The sequence below is a fragment of the Podarcis vaucheri genome (genome assembly GCF_965113315.1).
Source record: "Podarcis vaucheri genome assembly, chromosome: Z".
Lineage (NCBI taxonomy): Eukaryota > Metazoa > Chordata > Lepidosauria > Squamata > Lacertidae > Podarcis > Podarcis vaucheri.
In genome coordinates, this window is record NC_138758.1 from 11622498 (window position 1) to 11638909 (window position 16412).

At 42.8% G+C, this 16412-nt stretch overlaps 1 protein-coding gene across 2 annotated transcripts; it reads right to left on the bottom strand.

Moving 5' to 3' along the window:
* Positions 1-3034: 3034 nt before the first annotated feature.
* On the bottom strand, positions 3035-16405 carry NKAP (NFKB activating protein). 2 transcript variants are annotated; one of them, XM_082207295.1, is made up of 9 exons: positions 16073-16405; positions 8277-8357; positions 7775-7861; positions 7369-7406; positions 6586-6634; positions 5782-5897; positions 5266-5341; positions 3913-4062; positions 3035-3749 (listed from the first exon to the last, which is right to left on the bottom strand). In XM_082207295.1, exons 1-9 carry the CDS (start codon positions 16336-16338, stop codon positions 3575-3577), a joined length of 1038 nt encoding a protein of 345 aa, XP_082063421.1. In that variant the 5' UTR covers positions 16339-16405; the 3' UTR covers positions 3035-3574. The 2 variants fall into 2 exon arrangements, with proteins under 2 accessions (XP_082063421.1, XP_082063420.1); XM_082207294.1 differs by having other exon boundaries at positions 7369-7419; positions 7785-7861; positions 16073-16402.
* Between the last annotated feature and the right edge of the window lie 7 nt (positions 16406-16412).

Sequence of the window (16412 nt, forward strand, 5' to 3'; positions counted from 1 at the left end):
GCAGTAGACATGGCAGAGATCTCTACTTACTGCAACCTTCCAAGTCTATGTAGGCCAAGGGTAGCAAATGTGGTGCTCCCCTCCCTACATAATTCATGACCATTCACCAGGCTGGCTGGGGCAGATGCAAATTGTACTCCACATCTGGAGGGTACCATGTTAGGAAACGAAGCTTTGCTTACACAGATATGGCCACACTGCCAATGTCTGCAAAACTCTTTTTCAGGGAATTTGCAAGGGGTTATATTTGCATGTCACTCTGTCATAAGCTAGACCGCCAGATGTTTTGGACAACAACTCCCATTATCCCTTACTATTGGGAATACTTAATTATATTTTACTGTTGTATTGTTATTTTTGTTTTCCTCTACCTTTTAAAATATTTTATGTATTCTTTTTCTTTAAACTCATTGAAATATGCTTAATGGTTTTTGTGGAAATGCTAAGGATGGTAGGGAAGGATATACAGTGGTACCTCGGGTTACAGACACTTCAGGTTACAGACTCCGCTAACCCAGAAATAGTACCTCGGGTTAAGAACTTTGCATCAGGATGAGAACAGAAATCGTGCTCCGGCGGCGCAGCGGCAGCAGGAGGCCCCATTAGCTAAAGTGGTGCTTCAGGTTAAGAACAGTTTCAGGTTAAGAACGGACCTCCAGAAAAAATTAAGTTCTTAACCCGAGGTACCACTGTATTTATTAAGTATTATGATGTAGCAGAGCAAATTCCCCTCAATATAGCTGGAAGCTATATATATAGTTTGCAGATTCGTTTGAATCTCGTAGTTAAGATTATTTTCTGGTGTTGCCTTTAATCTCTCTTAAAAGAATAAAGACACGAGAGTCTTTCTGAGTAAAATAACAAAAAGTTTACTCACATTTCAGTTCACAATATGATTCCTGAAAGGCAGACTTTACTTAGTAGTAGTTACACAAAGAAACTGAGAGTTCATCTTATATGGAGACTGAACTTGTGCTCCTGGCTAAGAGCCAGCAGAAAACAAAATTACATGAAGAATAGAAAATGGTTGCAGGAGAGCAGCGTGGCAGCAAAAGATCAGCAAGGAAGACAAGAGGAAAAACAAGAAGTGAGAAAATGGCTGCATGACTCGGCTCTTTTAAGGAGTCAGCCAGAGCCATGCCCATCTCCCAGGTCACAAGCAGCGGAAGGAGCTCCCGACCGGTGGTATAGGAAGTTACACTGACTGGATGTCCCCCTGCCTGTGTCCACTCTAGGAAAACAAGGAATGTTGCATTGGACTGGATTACATCCCACAATTTTATTATTGGGAATTCTTGCTCTCAACAGTCCCAGTTGTTCACCTATTTGAGTAATAGTACCATAGACTGCTTAGTCATGCTGGCCACATGACCCGGAAGCTGTCTACGGAAAACGCCGGCTCCCTCGGCCTATAGAGCGAGATGAGCGCGCAACCCCAGAGTCGGTCACGACTGGACCTAATGGTCAGGGTTTTACCATAGACTGCAACACGCACACTAAGCCGTTGACATGTGATCTTTATTCAAGACATGCTTGTGAGCCACAGCCCCGAGTTCCAATTTTCCAAATGGCAAGTGCTTTCAAACACTGTCAAATGTTTATTTTTATAGTTGTTTGAAAGAACGAGTCGTGGCTTGAAACTGACAAGCCATAGATAAAAAACAACTAAGGTGCACCCAGGGGAACAATTTTAAATGTAACTTTCCAGAAATAATACGTGGTTTTGGAATTGTGAAAGGAATGGTACACAGGATGCACATCAAGCCCACTCCCTGTACACACTTTATGACTTCACCACTCCCTCCCAAATTTTGTATCACAGTTCCTTGTGCCCCTGACGGTCCCCTGAACTTGGGAGGGAGATTTTTTAGAAGGGGTTTGAGGCTTCTGAAAGAGCAGAGGTGCTCAGAAGTCACAGTGGATGGCACATGCCAGACACATTTCAATACTGGCATAAAAACTTTGCCTACAATAGGGGTCATGTTTTCAGCCCATCAAAGCCTGTGGATATCTAACCTGTTTCATTCCACTGAAACTCTATTTGCACAATGAAGTCAGGTAGGAAGATGCTTCCAATCTTCAAATAGTTCTCTCTCTTGATGAGCTATCAGTCAGACTCCCCATACTAGTTAATGTACAGGATGATGAAAGCAAATCTGTACTAAGAGAAACGGGAGGGTGCAAATGCCCATTACACTGCTGGCTCAGTAACAGGCTAGTCACTGGAAGACACTCTGCTGCAGCATTATACAGCTTCTCATTAAAATTATAAAATATATTAATACTTAAAATGTACAAATCTGCACAAAGTGAGCTGCTCCAACTCTATTTAAGTCACTTAAAATCTAGTAAAAGAGAATCAAGTCTCACTAATATGCAACAAACAAATCTGTTCTGAAGCTTAAAAAGGCTGTGTTAATGACTTTTTGTCTTTGTGCAATCAATGGTACAATCAATTTGCACCATCTGTTATTGTGGGATAACTAGCCCCATATAACCAACATGCTTAAGTCTAATTAACGCATGAAATGGTTAATACAATAGAGTTAGCTGTCCTGCCAGGCTTAGCTATGTCAGTTCCCTTACCTTGGGAATCAAACCTATCATTTCCTCCCAGTCTACTTGAGCACCTTAGCATGTGAAGAGGTTTGAACTGGTTACTCCAGCTTAGCAGCATGGCTTCTCACAAACCACTCTTCACTTTCTATGCCAGTTCCTAGGCCAGTTCACTTCCTATGTCTAGGAACTTTCTTCACTTTGTAACTAAGTTAAGTTTTACTGCCTGTGCAACTTTTCTGACTGATGTGTGGAAGAGCACATGAATCTGACCTTTGTAGAGTTTGTTAGTAAACAATCTTGTAACTTGCCAAATGTGTGGTCATATCCCATTCTGGGGGAAGAGGGCAAATTTGGAACTCACTTGAAAGTGCATATTTTAAAGGTAAAACAGCCTATATTTCCATGGTTTACTTTGCTGAATATATGTGACTTCCAATTCCCTGCTGGGGTTCTCTCACCAAAGAGTACTTGCCCAGAACTTGAGACGTTGGCATCCAAGAATTCCTATATATATATATATATATATATATATGCGCGCACCAACATTTATTTGGTTATCTAATGCCATTTGAAGATCACTCTGATCCACTCTGTGACTCGTACTGTACACTCAACATTCTCTTAGCAAAGGATTGAAAACAAAGCAACTTTAACAAAATGCCAAGTTTCAGTTCCACAAGTCTTGATTTGCTGCTCAGAATTTTACAAAGTGTCTTTTAAATCCACCAACTGGCACAGTACCTTGGATTCCTAGCAATATTTTGGGATAGTCTGCAATACAGCCTTGTCTCATTTCATTTAGGTCATTGTCCTTCTGCTGCTGTTAATGCCGTACAGCAAATTTGTGAACAGGCTATCCACATACACTTGTCAAGGTTCCTATTGATACATATAAACCATTTCCTGAAGTTCAACCAGCAGTACACCCTACAAGTAGGGCTATGATGCTGGACACCTGTTTGTGAATCGCTGTAATAGGAGACGGTTGTCAATATGCACAAGAAGAGCATCCTGCTCATTTGTCGTCTTTGCCCTTGGTTTTCCTGTAGACCATCTCTCGGAAGCTTGCCAGAATCTTGTTCTCTCTCTTCCGCCTCTCCTCCTGGTTGAAAGATGCCAGGGCCCTCTTTTCATCTGCACTGTAGATCTGGTTCTCCTTACGCAGACGCACGGCTTCCATTCTCCGGTGCCTGAAGAGAAACATGATGCACATCAAAAAACCAGTAATGTTCAACAGGAAGAGAAGATTTCCTTCATTACTAGCTCAATTTCTATTAGCCATTACCCAAATGTCTCCCCCTACACTGTATAACAGCAGCAAAATTTCACAGCAATCCCCACCAGAACGCTCACCTGCTGCCGCTCATCACATAGCCAGACTTCTCAAATGATGCAATCTCTTCACTGGTTAGACCAATTTCACCTCTCCTAGGGATGCGTTTCCCAGCTTTTACATATTCTGCCATGGCAGCGCCTTCACCGGGGAGTAAAGCATGTCCATAGCTTTAAGAAAGAGACAGGATCATTACATTACCAAAAAAAAAAAAGGCATCCCAAAGCCCTGCTGACTTCTCTCTCTAACTATGGATACAGAGAAGCTGCAAAGGACAAAGCAAGACAACTTAAAAGTATTATTTCATACAGGCCCATTTTGTGCAAGAAGACCTAGATAGGTAAGGGAAGCCGGAATCTTGAATCCCTTCTCAGTTCACCATTGCAATCCTAGAATCCTTACAAAGTGCCTCTAAGATAGACAGGGCAAAAGGTGGTAGGTGGGTCTTTTCTCCACTATCTTAATTCTTTTGGCCTCATTATTCCACCTGGATTTCCTCCTGTTAAGCTCTCCATTTTGTCTGGGCAACAATAAGAAAATGCTGGGACAAGCAGTGCAGCCAGAGTTTGTTCTTTTCCACATTGCTACCTGTTTCCCTTCACTGTCAAGGTGAGACATGTTAGAAAAGGAAGTGTAAGAACATGTAGTTTAAGCATATGTCACAGCATCGAAAGCCAAAATATAGAGAAGTTTTCATGAGGCTCTAGCACAGTTCTCTCGCGTGCATTAGCACTGGGAAGTTAGGGAGATTATAGTCCACCAGAAGGTCAGGGCACACAATTGTGGCCCATATTTTCAACTCATGAAACGACCCCTTCTGGAACAAACATCCATCCAAGTGCCAATGAGAGCAGGAAGTTCCCACATCAAATTTCACCTTAGTCACAAATGAAAAGGACAGACTTAAAGCAAGCTACCATTTTTTTCAGACTCACTCAGCTGTAGTAGTTGTATATTGGTTCCCAAATGGCTTGGTTGTCAAACAAATCAGCTCCCGAATGCTGCAAACCTGGAAATGTTCTAGTTTGCGAACGTTTTCCCCTGAAGCCGAACGTCTGACGTGGCCTCCACTTGAGTGCAGGAAGCTCCTGCAGCCAATCAGAAGCTGCACCTCAGTTTTCGAATTGTTTCGGGAGTCAAACGGACTCCCGGAATGAATTAAGTTTGAGAACCAAGGTACCACTGTACAGGAAACATAGTATAGATCTAACTTATAGGATGCTTGCTGAGGATTCTTAAGGATTATATATGCTCTGTTATCTGAGCTCTGTGAACTCTGTAAATATGCTATATAATAGTTAAGAACTGTATTTGGATTCCTGGGCTAACCTTGGATTTCAAATGCTGAAATAAGCTAAAGGTGCAGCACTTACTTCAAGGGCCGATCATCTTGAGAGGCATGAGTAATGGGAGCTTCTGGTCCTATGAAATCCACAGCATCTGCATTTTCTGCAAGAAAGCAATAAAAGGAAGAATGAAGCCAAAACCTTCTCCAATGCATTATTTAACCAGTTTTTTTAACCCAACTGTACAAATTTTATCCTTGCCACCCTTTCTGTGGGGTTTGCCTGGCCTAACTTCCATCTTCTCCCTCCCACTTTGAGCTCCATCAGCAGCCAGCCACTCTACACAAAAGGAAGGTAGCCTTCCAGTGGTCTGCTCTATTTTGTATGGCATATTCATTTTATTAGCCCACTTGATTTTTTTCTGTTGGAAAAGGTAGGGTATACATATAAACTAAATAACCATCTTACAAAAGGAATAAATCTAAAGCATACATCAGCTGACATCTCTTTAGGGATGCCTTTCCTTAGCAAAGACCAATCTAACAGTGAAGGCTGCTCCTGTGTGCAGGCTTTTCAAAAAAGCTATGAGCATTCAAAACCTACTTGATCTCTCAATCCAGAGATCATCCTCTTGCTGTTCGTCGTCATCAGAATCTTCGCTGCTTGACTCGCTGAAGTCTTTCCTGCTCTTTTTACTCTTTTTTTTCTTGGACTTTTTTCTGTTGAGAAGTGAGAGGGAAATGGGATAAATATGTAAAATCAAAACAAGAAAGAAGAAAGGTTGGTAAGAACAAGAAGAAATGTTTTGGCTTCGTGTCGCTTACAATAATATTATCAATAATAATAATATTATAAATGAAAGGGTTAAAGAAAAGCCATGTGTATAAAGGATACTATGGGGGGGAAACCATAACGCAAGAAAAAACAACCTTTTTGGAGCCAAATAAAAATCTTGGGCCTTTTGGGGAGCATACAGAACACACAATGGAGAACAAAGCTTGCTCACAAGGAAGATGTGAAACACTGAGAGCATAAACACATTTGGTCCCCCTTCTCTTTTCCTTTACAACACAAACTCAGAAACCACTCTCATCAAGTTCAGTAAGGCTTTCTTTCAGATGAATGCGGTCTTAGTTTTGTTCCATATATTTTTACTAACAAAACTTTAACTACATTATTGAAATAACTGGTGACAATAACCAGACCAAAAGGAAAGCAAAATAAAATCCAAAACAGAAATAAACAATGCAAAATGAAATAAACAAAAAAGCAGAAGTTGAAAGCTGAGTCAAGAGTTCTCTTGGTGACAACATAGTAGCTGGGGAAACAGGGAGTTTGATACTAGTGTTATGAAACACACAAACCCTCCCCAATTTTACAAGTTTTTTTTTTTAAAGCAGCTCTTACTTCCTATGCTTCTTTTTCCTCTTCTTGGATTTCTTTTTTTCCTCATCACCTGAAATGTTAATAACAAAGAAAAACAAAAATAAGCAGGGGTAAGGCATAAAATGTTTGAGTGAAAGAAGGGTGGAAAACCAGTGTGGTATAGTGAATGGTGTTGGGTTAGGACTGGGAAGACCAGAAAAGAAATTCCAAATCAGCCAAGAAGCCGACTGGGTAACTTTGAACCACCTGCTCACTTTCCCAGCCTAATATACATTACACAGCAGCTGAATAAGGAATTTAATTATTCCCCAGTGCATAATGCATTGCAGTCCTGGACTATTCACAGTAGGGATGGAAAAGCAGCGGCCTTCCTGATGAGAATCTGCAGCTGTCATCATCCCTACATTGGCTGAGGCTAATGGGAGCTGGAGAGCCCAGCACCACTATGCCACATGTGATATTCATTTTTTAAAAAACCCACCATGATTTATGGACATTCATGCAATATCATTCAATTGTAGCTCATCTTCCTGAGAGCTTAAGGGTCCAATGGATCAATGTTAGTATGGGGTTATTGTGATATGATTCTCAATTTGCCAAAATTCTTGACAACTGAAGAAGTTAATACTTCAGAATGAATGGACTAATAAATATGACTTTAAGGACTATGGGAATTTGCTATTCCTTATTTGAACCATAGTGTAGGCGGGTTGGGAGAATCCCCTTTAAGTGTGCAGCTCAAAAGAAGAAAGAGGCCAATTCCAAGCTGGGAACGCAAGTCTTGCACAACAGGTTCACACATACGTGAAGCAGCTTTTCTCTTCCTTTTCTTCTTTTTCTTCCTCTTCTCCTCCTCTGAAAATAATTTGGAAATGAAATGTTTTTACAATCAAGCCAAACAGTCCACTCCATGGGTTGTTACTTCCTGACCAACAGATTGCATCTGCTACACCTAAGAGGCCAGGCTGCAGCCTTGCTTTCTAGAACAGGTAGGGGACTGCTGTTGCATAGGGATGGGAGACATCATTTGCAAATAATATGACAACTGTTAGGGCAATGGGAAGTGTCACCGAGTCAGGAACTGGCGACATTAATTATTATTGATGCAATTTACTTTAGCAATTCCATTTGGAGTGCATTCATTCTAGGAAGGAAAGACAACTCAGTCCCTACAAATACTAATGATGGTACCCAAATGCCACCAAATCACTGCAAAATACCTTCTGAGCTGGAATCAGAAGAGCTGCTCTTTTTAGATGTACCATCTTCATCTTCTGCAGGAGTGTGTTCATCAGAGCTAGATTTAAAGGCAGAGCAATATTAGTGCAGGTAGAAGTGCAAAATATATCACCATAATTTGAAAAGCTGCGGCCAAAAGCATATAAAGACTTCAGTGCTAAGTATTTCAATAAAACAAATTTCTGTGTGAGAGCTTACCACTGTTTGGATTTTAATATATTAATTATAATATATATGGGGCTAAATATGCCAAGGAACTCTACAATTTGATTTTAGGAATGTAGCAAAGTAGAACACAAAATACATTTGACAAAACCATGATGCTAAATAAGCCAACATGGGGGAACAACAAAACAAAATGGAAAAAGATAATCAACATCCTCCTTATTAGAATTCAGGAAAAGGTCCTTAAGACAGGTTACAGCAATGAAAACAGCAGTATCTATTTATTTATTTAAAACCCACAAACCTACTCTGGGTCAGGAACCTTTGGTGAGAATCCCCAAACTTCAGGTGCTCCAAGTTCACCTATTCTCTCTCTCTCGTTTAATCGCCTGTAAAAGATGCATCTCTGTTAAAACCCAGGACATATTTCCCATGTATAAAAATTAAGCACAACACAGGGATAAGAGACAGCGTTGCTATAGAGCAAAAAGGGTTAGGCTGGAATGGGGAACCGTTTTCAGCCTGAGAGCCACTTTTCCTCACCAACAACCTTCTGGGGCCCACATGCCAATGGGGAATGGGGTCAGAGACAAAAATGGGTGGAGCATTGTTAGCTTAATAATTAATAATAATAATAATAATAATAATAATAATAATAATAATAATAATAATATTTATTTATATCCCACCCTCCCCAGCCGAAGCCGGGCTCAGGGCAGCTAACAACAACAAAACAATAAAACAGTAAAACAGTAAAACAGTAAAACAGTACAACACAACACAACACAACACTCTAAAATCATTCATTATAAATTGTGCTGAAGACTACAGTATATTCCTGTCATACAAACAGTCAAGAGATTTCTGCACACACATACTAGGGCTGTGCAATAAGTTGCCATATTGTATCAAAATAACATAATGATAAGTGTTTCAATAAGGCAGTTGACAGTTTCCTAGGAAGTAGCTCAGCTGAATGGATACTTTGCAGCATATACTGATACTTTGCAGATAATTTGTAGAAAAGTGTATCCAGCTTTGTTTGCTCCTTCCCTCCTCTTTCAAAACCCATGAGAAATGAAGATAACCCTTCACACAAACAAGCAAACTCTTTCAGATTCACTGGTATCTATCCACTTAAGAGCTCAGTTTGCTAGCAATCCAGGAGGGACCCCCCACAGCTAGTCAATCAAAGAGGCAAAGTAAACAAAGAACTGGAAAGCACATCTGTCTTCCCTCACCAGTGGAAAAAAGAGGGGGAAGAGTTTTTTTTTTTCTGGTGCTGTTTATGTTGTTGGTTCCCCCTAAAAAGCTTTCCTCCATATTAAAAAGGGTTGTTTTTTTAAAAAAAATAAAGGAGACTCTTTTTTTGCTTGCTTGCCTTCCTTCCCTCCCTTTGATAAAATGGGTGAGATTGGTAGGAAGAGGGCTTGGGGGGGGGCGTGGGTAGAAGAGTTAGCCTTATGCTGAAATGGGAGGTTGGGTACTGTGTGAGAATGACAATGAGGGTGTTTTTCAGTATTAGTTGAACTCAATGGTGCTTATGCATGCACAGATTCCACTTACTGTGTAGGGAAGCAGATGCAACTTGACTAGTAAATCACTTAAACTACTCATAAATTAGTTGAAAAATATATTAAATATAATATATGGAAGTTCATTTACAATTTTTATTAAATCTACTACTTTACATTTTTTAGGGCCTCCACTGCCGCAGGGAGCCTCGTCAAGGCCCTCTGCTGCTGCGGGGATGCGCAGTGCACTCTCCACCACTGTGGGGAGGTACTGTGGGACCCCTACTGCTGCGGGAAGGCCCAGGAAGGCCTTCTGCTGCTGCACGAAAGCACTGCGCACCCTCAGGGCTGTACCTAGGAGGTGGTGAGGTGGGCTCCTGCCAGGGGCGCAAGTGAGAGGGGGGTGTGCAAAATCGGCTTAAAATATGTCCATAAATAAAAATATCAATTATTGTGTGATAGGAATTTTATGGTCTTAGATATATGGTAATGTTCATAACTGCACATACATAGATCAACACAGGAAGACCAACCTGGAACCATTTTGATTCCTAAACTGACCAAATCCTTTCTCTGCAAGGTTAAACTGGAAAAGCCTCCCCATTGTCTCTTTCCTCACAAATCCTGTCTCAAGGATATGTCTGTTTGAATAAGGTGTGAGCCTGTGACCTGGCCCAGGAAATAAGTATTTTACCACTACAAAAGAATGGCCAGGCTCCCCAGGAAATCCAATCAAGCAACCTGCCAGACAGGAGATAAACTGTGACAGGAGAAAAACAACATTAAAATTTCTGTGATGTGGCTGGGATGTATCTGAGGGGTGGTCTTAGGTTACACCCCTTCTGTGATGTATGCATAATGTTTCTGGGGGTGGTCTTGATCTAGAGGATGGGAATTTCAAAAGTCTTTACAAGCCCTTGCACAGCAATTTTGGGGGTTCCTCTTCCTCTCCTGCGTGTGAGGGGAGCACCCTGTTGCAACAGTTCAATAAAGATCAAGCTTACTAGCTGCTTTGCTTCTCAATATTCTCTGGTTGGCCTCTGTTATTTTCTCCTACCAATAGGGAACCTATGTAAGGACTCTATATGGGCTCTTGGATACCCCATAAGGGAAAAGGGCATATTTTTATTTACAACATTTGCCTCATAAGAAAAGCTTTTGAAATAGAGGGTGAATTGAATGGGGGGGAGGTTGGAGCAGAGGTGGAAATAATAATTTGTCCATGGGTAGGGGGCGGAATCTAGACGGTTCTGCCAGGGGCACAAGATCACCTAGCTACAGCTCTGCACACCCTCCACCGCTGCAGGGAGGTATGGCAGGACTCTCTGACCCCACAGGGAGGCCCAGCAAGGCCCTCCGCCACCACAGATATATATTGTGCTATAGCAAGATATTGTGATATTTAGCTGGTGATATATTGTGATGTTGTAAACCAGATACAGTATTGCCCATCATTAATACATACAACACACACCTCTCTGTCTGGGTAATTAAGAAGCTTTATCACAGTTCAATGATACATTTAAGCCAGCAAGGAGGGTGTGAACAGTGTAAGCTTGGGTGTCTCGGAAGGAGAGCATGATGTAGGGAGTCCAGGAAGACTGTGTTTGGACCTGGGCTGAGGTTCCCCACAGATGAATGGAACTGCTAAGGCAAGAAACAACTTGAATTATCAGTAACAGTATTTGAATTTTTCTTAAAGGGAAAACAATCTGCCTAGATCAGAGCTTTCCAAACATTTCATGTCGGTGATACAGTTTTTGGACATGCATCATTTTGCTACACAGTAATTCAGTTTTACTAGCAAACCGGAGGTTAAACTAACCCCTTTCCAATCCAGGGAGGAGCGCAGGGAGTATTTGCACAACACACCTATGCACTGCAGCCAACACACTAGCAAGTCACGACACAAAATTTGGAGAGCTCTGCCTTAGATGCATAGCAGTGCTGAACACGCTAAAGAGGTTAGACAAATTAATGTCCAGAGGTCACAAGAGAGGTGAGATCATTGAAGGCTCATCTTAACTGTGAGTCCTGGGGCACCAGCTCCCTTTGTTGCATGTATTTTGCCACTTGGCCTGGGAGAGAAGGGCCTTGACTAGCTACAAAAGCTGAGGCTTCTGAAGAGGCCAAAGACCATCTCGGCTGTCTCTTAGTACAAACCCAGGTCCTCAAGCCAGAACTTCCACAACTGCTATCTGCCATGAAACCCCACTGGCAGGATTAGCAGCAGTGGCAGTAGCAACGTTATGTGGTTATAATATTTTAGTCTCTTGTTAGCTATGCTGGTTTAAATGTGCATTTTATATCTGAATTCCTTTAGTAAAGTTTTATTTTGAAATCTTTAAAATAATATTTAAGTTTCCTGTTAATTACATTGCTTTGGATGTATACTTCATACTTGACTTTCTTCTGTAATGTTTTATTCTGGATTGTTTTACTTGATGTATTAATGTGTTGTAAACTGCTCTGATATTTCCCCTCCTTAAGAATATAAAGTGATACAAAAAAGATATAAATAAAAATAAATATATTGTTTTAAATCAGAACAAAAGTTACACAACAGCAAAATCAACATACAAGATGCTTGCATCAATGGACTAACATTTAGTGATACGTTGCCCAATCAAAATCACTACCCGACCTAACCTTTGCATATGTACTCAAAAGCAAATCCTCTCTGAATTGAATGAAACCTAGTTCCATGCAGGTATGAACAGGGTTTATGCTTGAGACTGAGTCAATTTAGCCATGACTTCATCAGTTTAAACTGCACTATGTATCACACCTTAAACCTCCATGGCTAGGAGTCATGGTAATAACTTTCTAGCTGTTATGAAGGTAAGGGATGAGTTGGAATACTACTTGCCACAGGCAAAGTGCTGCCACCAAGAAGATCCCATTCTCACACCTCTTCCCCATCCCAAGCTCTAAAGTCAAAGATGATCAAAACTTCTGAAGGCGGTAGGCTGTCAGCAATCTGGTCCCAATAAGTATTGGAACCCATATAAAGCTGATACGGAAGGGGGGGTGCCTTCCTTCACCCTTCCGCCAGTCACCAGAGGGTCCGAGGCGATGACCTCAAGGGCACCCAGCCCTACATTCACCCCTCAGCCCCCACACCGTTGCACAAGCACCACACCCTACCCAAGCCCCCAAATTAAAGTGCCTTTCCCTTTTTCCACACGGGCGAAATAAGCCTCTTTCTCTTAAGCCTCTCTCTCGCTCCATCTTTATCGTGGGTAGACCGCATCAAACTGTATCTCCCATTCGTTTCAATGGCTGCGTTCTACCCAATCAGAGCCATGCATTCGCTTTGCAGAGCTAGCTCAGCGAGCTCCTGCACGCCTCATTTAACCTCTTGACAAGCTGCTGACGGCTCCCCGCTGGGAGAACAATGGAACCGAAACTTGTGAACTCATAAAAGTGTCAAATCTTGCAACAATGTATCTATTTTGTTTCTGACTTCAATTATCAATATAAGAATGGACTTAAATGGACTAAAACTTCTAAAATTCATATAAAATCAACGGCAGCTCCGATTTCCTTGGTTTGGTGTCGATCGACTCAGTTTCTTCAGGACCCCATGACACCTCCTCTGCCTTCATAATCCCTAGAGCGAGGAGTCACGTACTCAGGAAGACCCTAATCCAGTCAAATCACTCTGCCAAGCCTTTCCTCCGGGCAAGGCCAGGTGGCAAACCATGCATACATGGGCCATTGTCTTCTCATCACCGGTACTCAGGATGTGCTTATCTGCGCATATCTCCAGCTCTGCATAATCCCCCCACCTCCTCCGTATGTTAATCTGTGTAACCCAACCTCTTCTTAATGTATTCATGATGTAATCTGTGTAACCCAACCTCTTCTTAATGTATTCATGATGTAACTAGGATGTATTTTGCACTGTATTCTGGGACATGGAGGGAAGTTTCAAAAGTTCATGTCACCCCTTTCTCGGGGTTCAATCTCGTCTTGAACCTGTTGCGCAATAAACTTGGATCTTCTGCAGTTTGCTCCTGTCTCCGGCTGAGCTCATTTTCCTCCGCAGGGACCCGCGGACTTAGTCCGACGAGCTGGGTGGCAGAGCAGCCCTCGCACCCAGATTTTACCGTGGCAATGTAAAATGCTTCCGACATTCTTTAAAAACATACCTTGCAGCTAATCTCAGCAGGGGCAAAAATAAAGATTTACTTACCAAGTCTGCAAAGTGCTATCTGGGTGTCCCAGGAGCCACTTCAAATGCTAGATACCTATGCTAGTGCCCTGACCTGCATTTGTCAATCTTGATAAAGACAGCCTAGAAAGCAGCTTGCCCCTAGCTAGGCTTTGGCTTTTACTGAAACTGTTGATTTATGCACATCCAGTCAATCCACAAGTGTATGAGCTGCCTACAAGTTGACAATGCAAGCCACTTATTAATCACTTCAGATTAGGCAACTGGTCCTAACATATATATAAAAAGAACTTGATTCAATAACAGAAAAAAACACAAGAAGCAGAAGTATCCTTTAAATCACCTATTGTCATTTAATTGTAATTACCTATTGTCATTTAATTCCCACCTGTATATTGATGGTGTCAATAGAAATGACTGCCGTTTGTTTGTATTGCTAATGTACTTTCTCCACTTGCAGTTAGCACAGTTCTGGGATTCATACCCTGCTTTCTCAGTAGAATCTGCAAGTGATCTCTATTGTTTTCTGGGAGAGGCTCAACTGGTGAGCAGCCCTTGGAATGCTTGCCCACTAGGAAATAAGTGTGGACCTTCCAATAGTTAAGAGAATGTAGATGTATTCTCCTTCTTTCTGGGTAAGTATTTCTAATATTCCTCCCTACCCACATCTCTTTTCACTTTTAAGAAAGAGTCAATTCCTCAGAGAGAGAGAAAATTGTGGTAGTGCCTGTTATTTCCACAGTCTTTTGTAACTCCAATACTACTTTAACTTTACAAGTCCCCAGGTCACTTCCTGGGCAAGATGGTGTCAGGCAGCAGGGAGTCCTATTGCGTGACTCGCTGGATCATCACCTTTTGGTGAGTGGGCTTCCACATTCCTAAGACCCTTGTGAGTGAAGCCGTCGGGAGTCTCATACTCCCAGCAGGATCACCAAAGGCGGTAAGGTCAAAAGGGAGGAACTAGACCAAGAATGATCCAAGAAGTCCTCAACGGCAGAACAGGCAGAAGATACAACGGCTGTGAAGGCAGATGAAGGCTGCAGCAGATAAAAATCTACCGTGAGTAGCCATCGCAATAGAGCCTTACAGCGAAGACTGTACGTTGGTCAGCGTGCACTGATCTAGACACATAAAACAAATTCATGCACAGGTGTCTTCCAAAAACCCATCCCAAACCCAAACCCCAAAAGTCCCATGGTGATCGGCAAATGGTAACAGGGGCAGGACTGTGAAATCTGGAAGCCCCTAGTCATGAACCAGTACATGGGCGGTGGATACAGATTCAGTCACTCTGACTCAAGGAATGAGGCAGTTGAGCAGCTCAGCAGCTATGTCCATGACTGAGCAGCCCTATTTAGGATCCACTCTGTCTGCTCATCCCAAAAAGAGGGAGGGGCTAGAAAAAGTGTCCTAAACATAGTCTGTGTCCCTATTTCCCTGACTGTATTACCTTGCACAGTGGGGTCACCCAGGGGTCATAAAAGACAATTGATCTTTGGAATATGGAATATATGGACTTTGTTGGATAACACAGATGGTGAACATTCTGAACGCTGAACTGCCATCATTGCAAGAGAGCTGCGACGTTTTAACATCAATATTGTAGAGTAGCCCCGCACCCAGATTTCACCCTAACAAAGCCAACATATTAGATCTTATGTCTCAAATGGTTTTGCTATGGTTTAGAATTACATTGTCATAAAAACCCCAAAACAGCCCTGCTTCTGTGCTTTTTAACAGCAACCCTGGTATACAGAAATAAGGGAAGCACGGAGACCTGCAAATATGGCAAAACTAACCATATACCTACATTCTGAAAGGGTGGGAGAGAAATGACTCGGGGTGTATAAAGGCACAACCACTCTTTGTGTTAACTTTTTACGAGAAACTGGTTAAACTTGGACACTGATTCGTATAGATCGGGGATGGGGAACATGGGACGCTCCATATGTTGCCGGGCACCAACTTCCAGTCTGCATGGCCAACTACATCCAGAGAGCCTCAAGTTCCTCGTCCCTGGGTTGAGATCCTCCACACTGATTTCACAGTTGTCCGTTTTGTAGTACAGCTAGCAAAAGGGGGGAAATGAACAGGCACCCGGGGAGGAGGCGGGAAAGGGAAGCCTCAGCCGAAGCTGCACCTTTTCCTGCACAGCCTGCATGTAACTTTCCTCTCTCTCTCTCTCTCTCTTGGTACTTTATTTAACCTTCCGATGTTTTTAAAGGAGGGCGGCGAACGTGCCTCGGCGCTGCTATCTTTTTGAAAGCCTCAATCAAGAGGCGCGTTAAATAACGCGAAACAGGTAAGGAAGGGAGGGAGGGATGAAATATTCAAAAGGGGGGGATATTCAAGAGGGGAGACCCCGCCAGGACCCTTTCCCGGATGAGGCCAGCAAGCAAGCCTCCTCACGTACCTCTGCCTCAGCGACTCCTCCTGCTCCTTGCCGTAGTGCTCTGGGCCATGGCGGTGGCCAAAGTGGTGAAGCGGGCCGGGCCGCTGACGGAACCCGACTCCGCCTCCGCCGCGCTCGCGGGACCGAGACCGGGACGGAGACCGGGCTCGGGACCTCTTGCTCCGGCTGGACCTGGGCGGGGAAGGGCTGGTTGAGCTGCCGCTCCGATCCCGCCGTGACGGCGGCGGCGACTCCTCTGGGCTCCGCGAGCGGGACACCGGCGCCATGGCCTCGGCAGGAGGTCCTCCGACACCTCGAGTAGCGGAAGCGTCGCCAACAGTCAACAGAGAGGCCTTTTCCT

Bases quoted from the DNA above. Each gene is read 5' to 3' on its own strand.
- NKAP (XM_082207294.1), bottom strand. From the start codon at position 16,338: ATGGCGCCGGTGTCCCGCTCGCGGAGCCCAGAGGAGTCGCCGCCGCCG. The intron at 6,635-7,368 runs GTATGTGTGAAC...TTAACATTTCAG, and splicing joins GAAGAGAAAAGCTGCTTCAC to GTGATGAGGAAAAAAAGAAA. The intron at 3,750-3,912 runs GTGAGCGTTCTG...GTTTCTCTTCAG, and splicing joins TATGTGATGAGCGGCAGCAG to GCACCGGAGAATGGAAGCCG.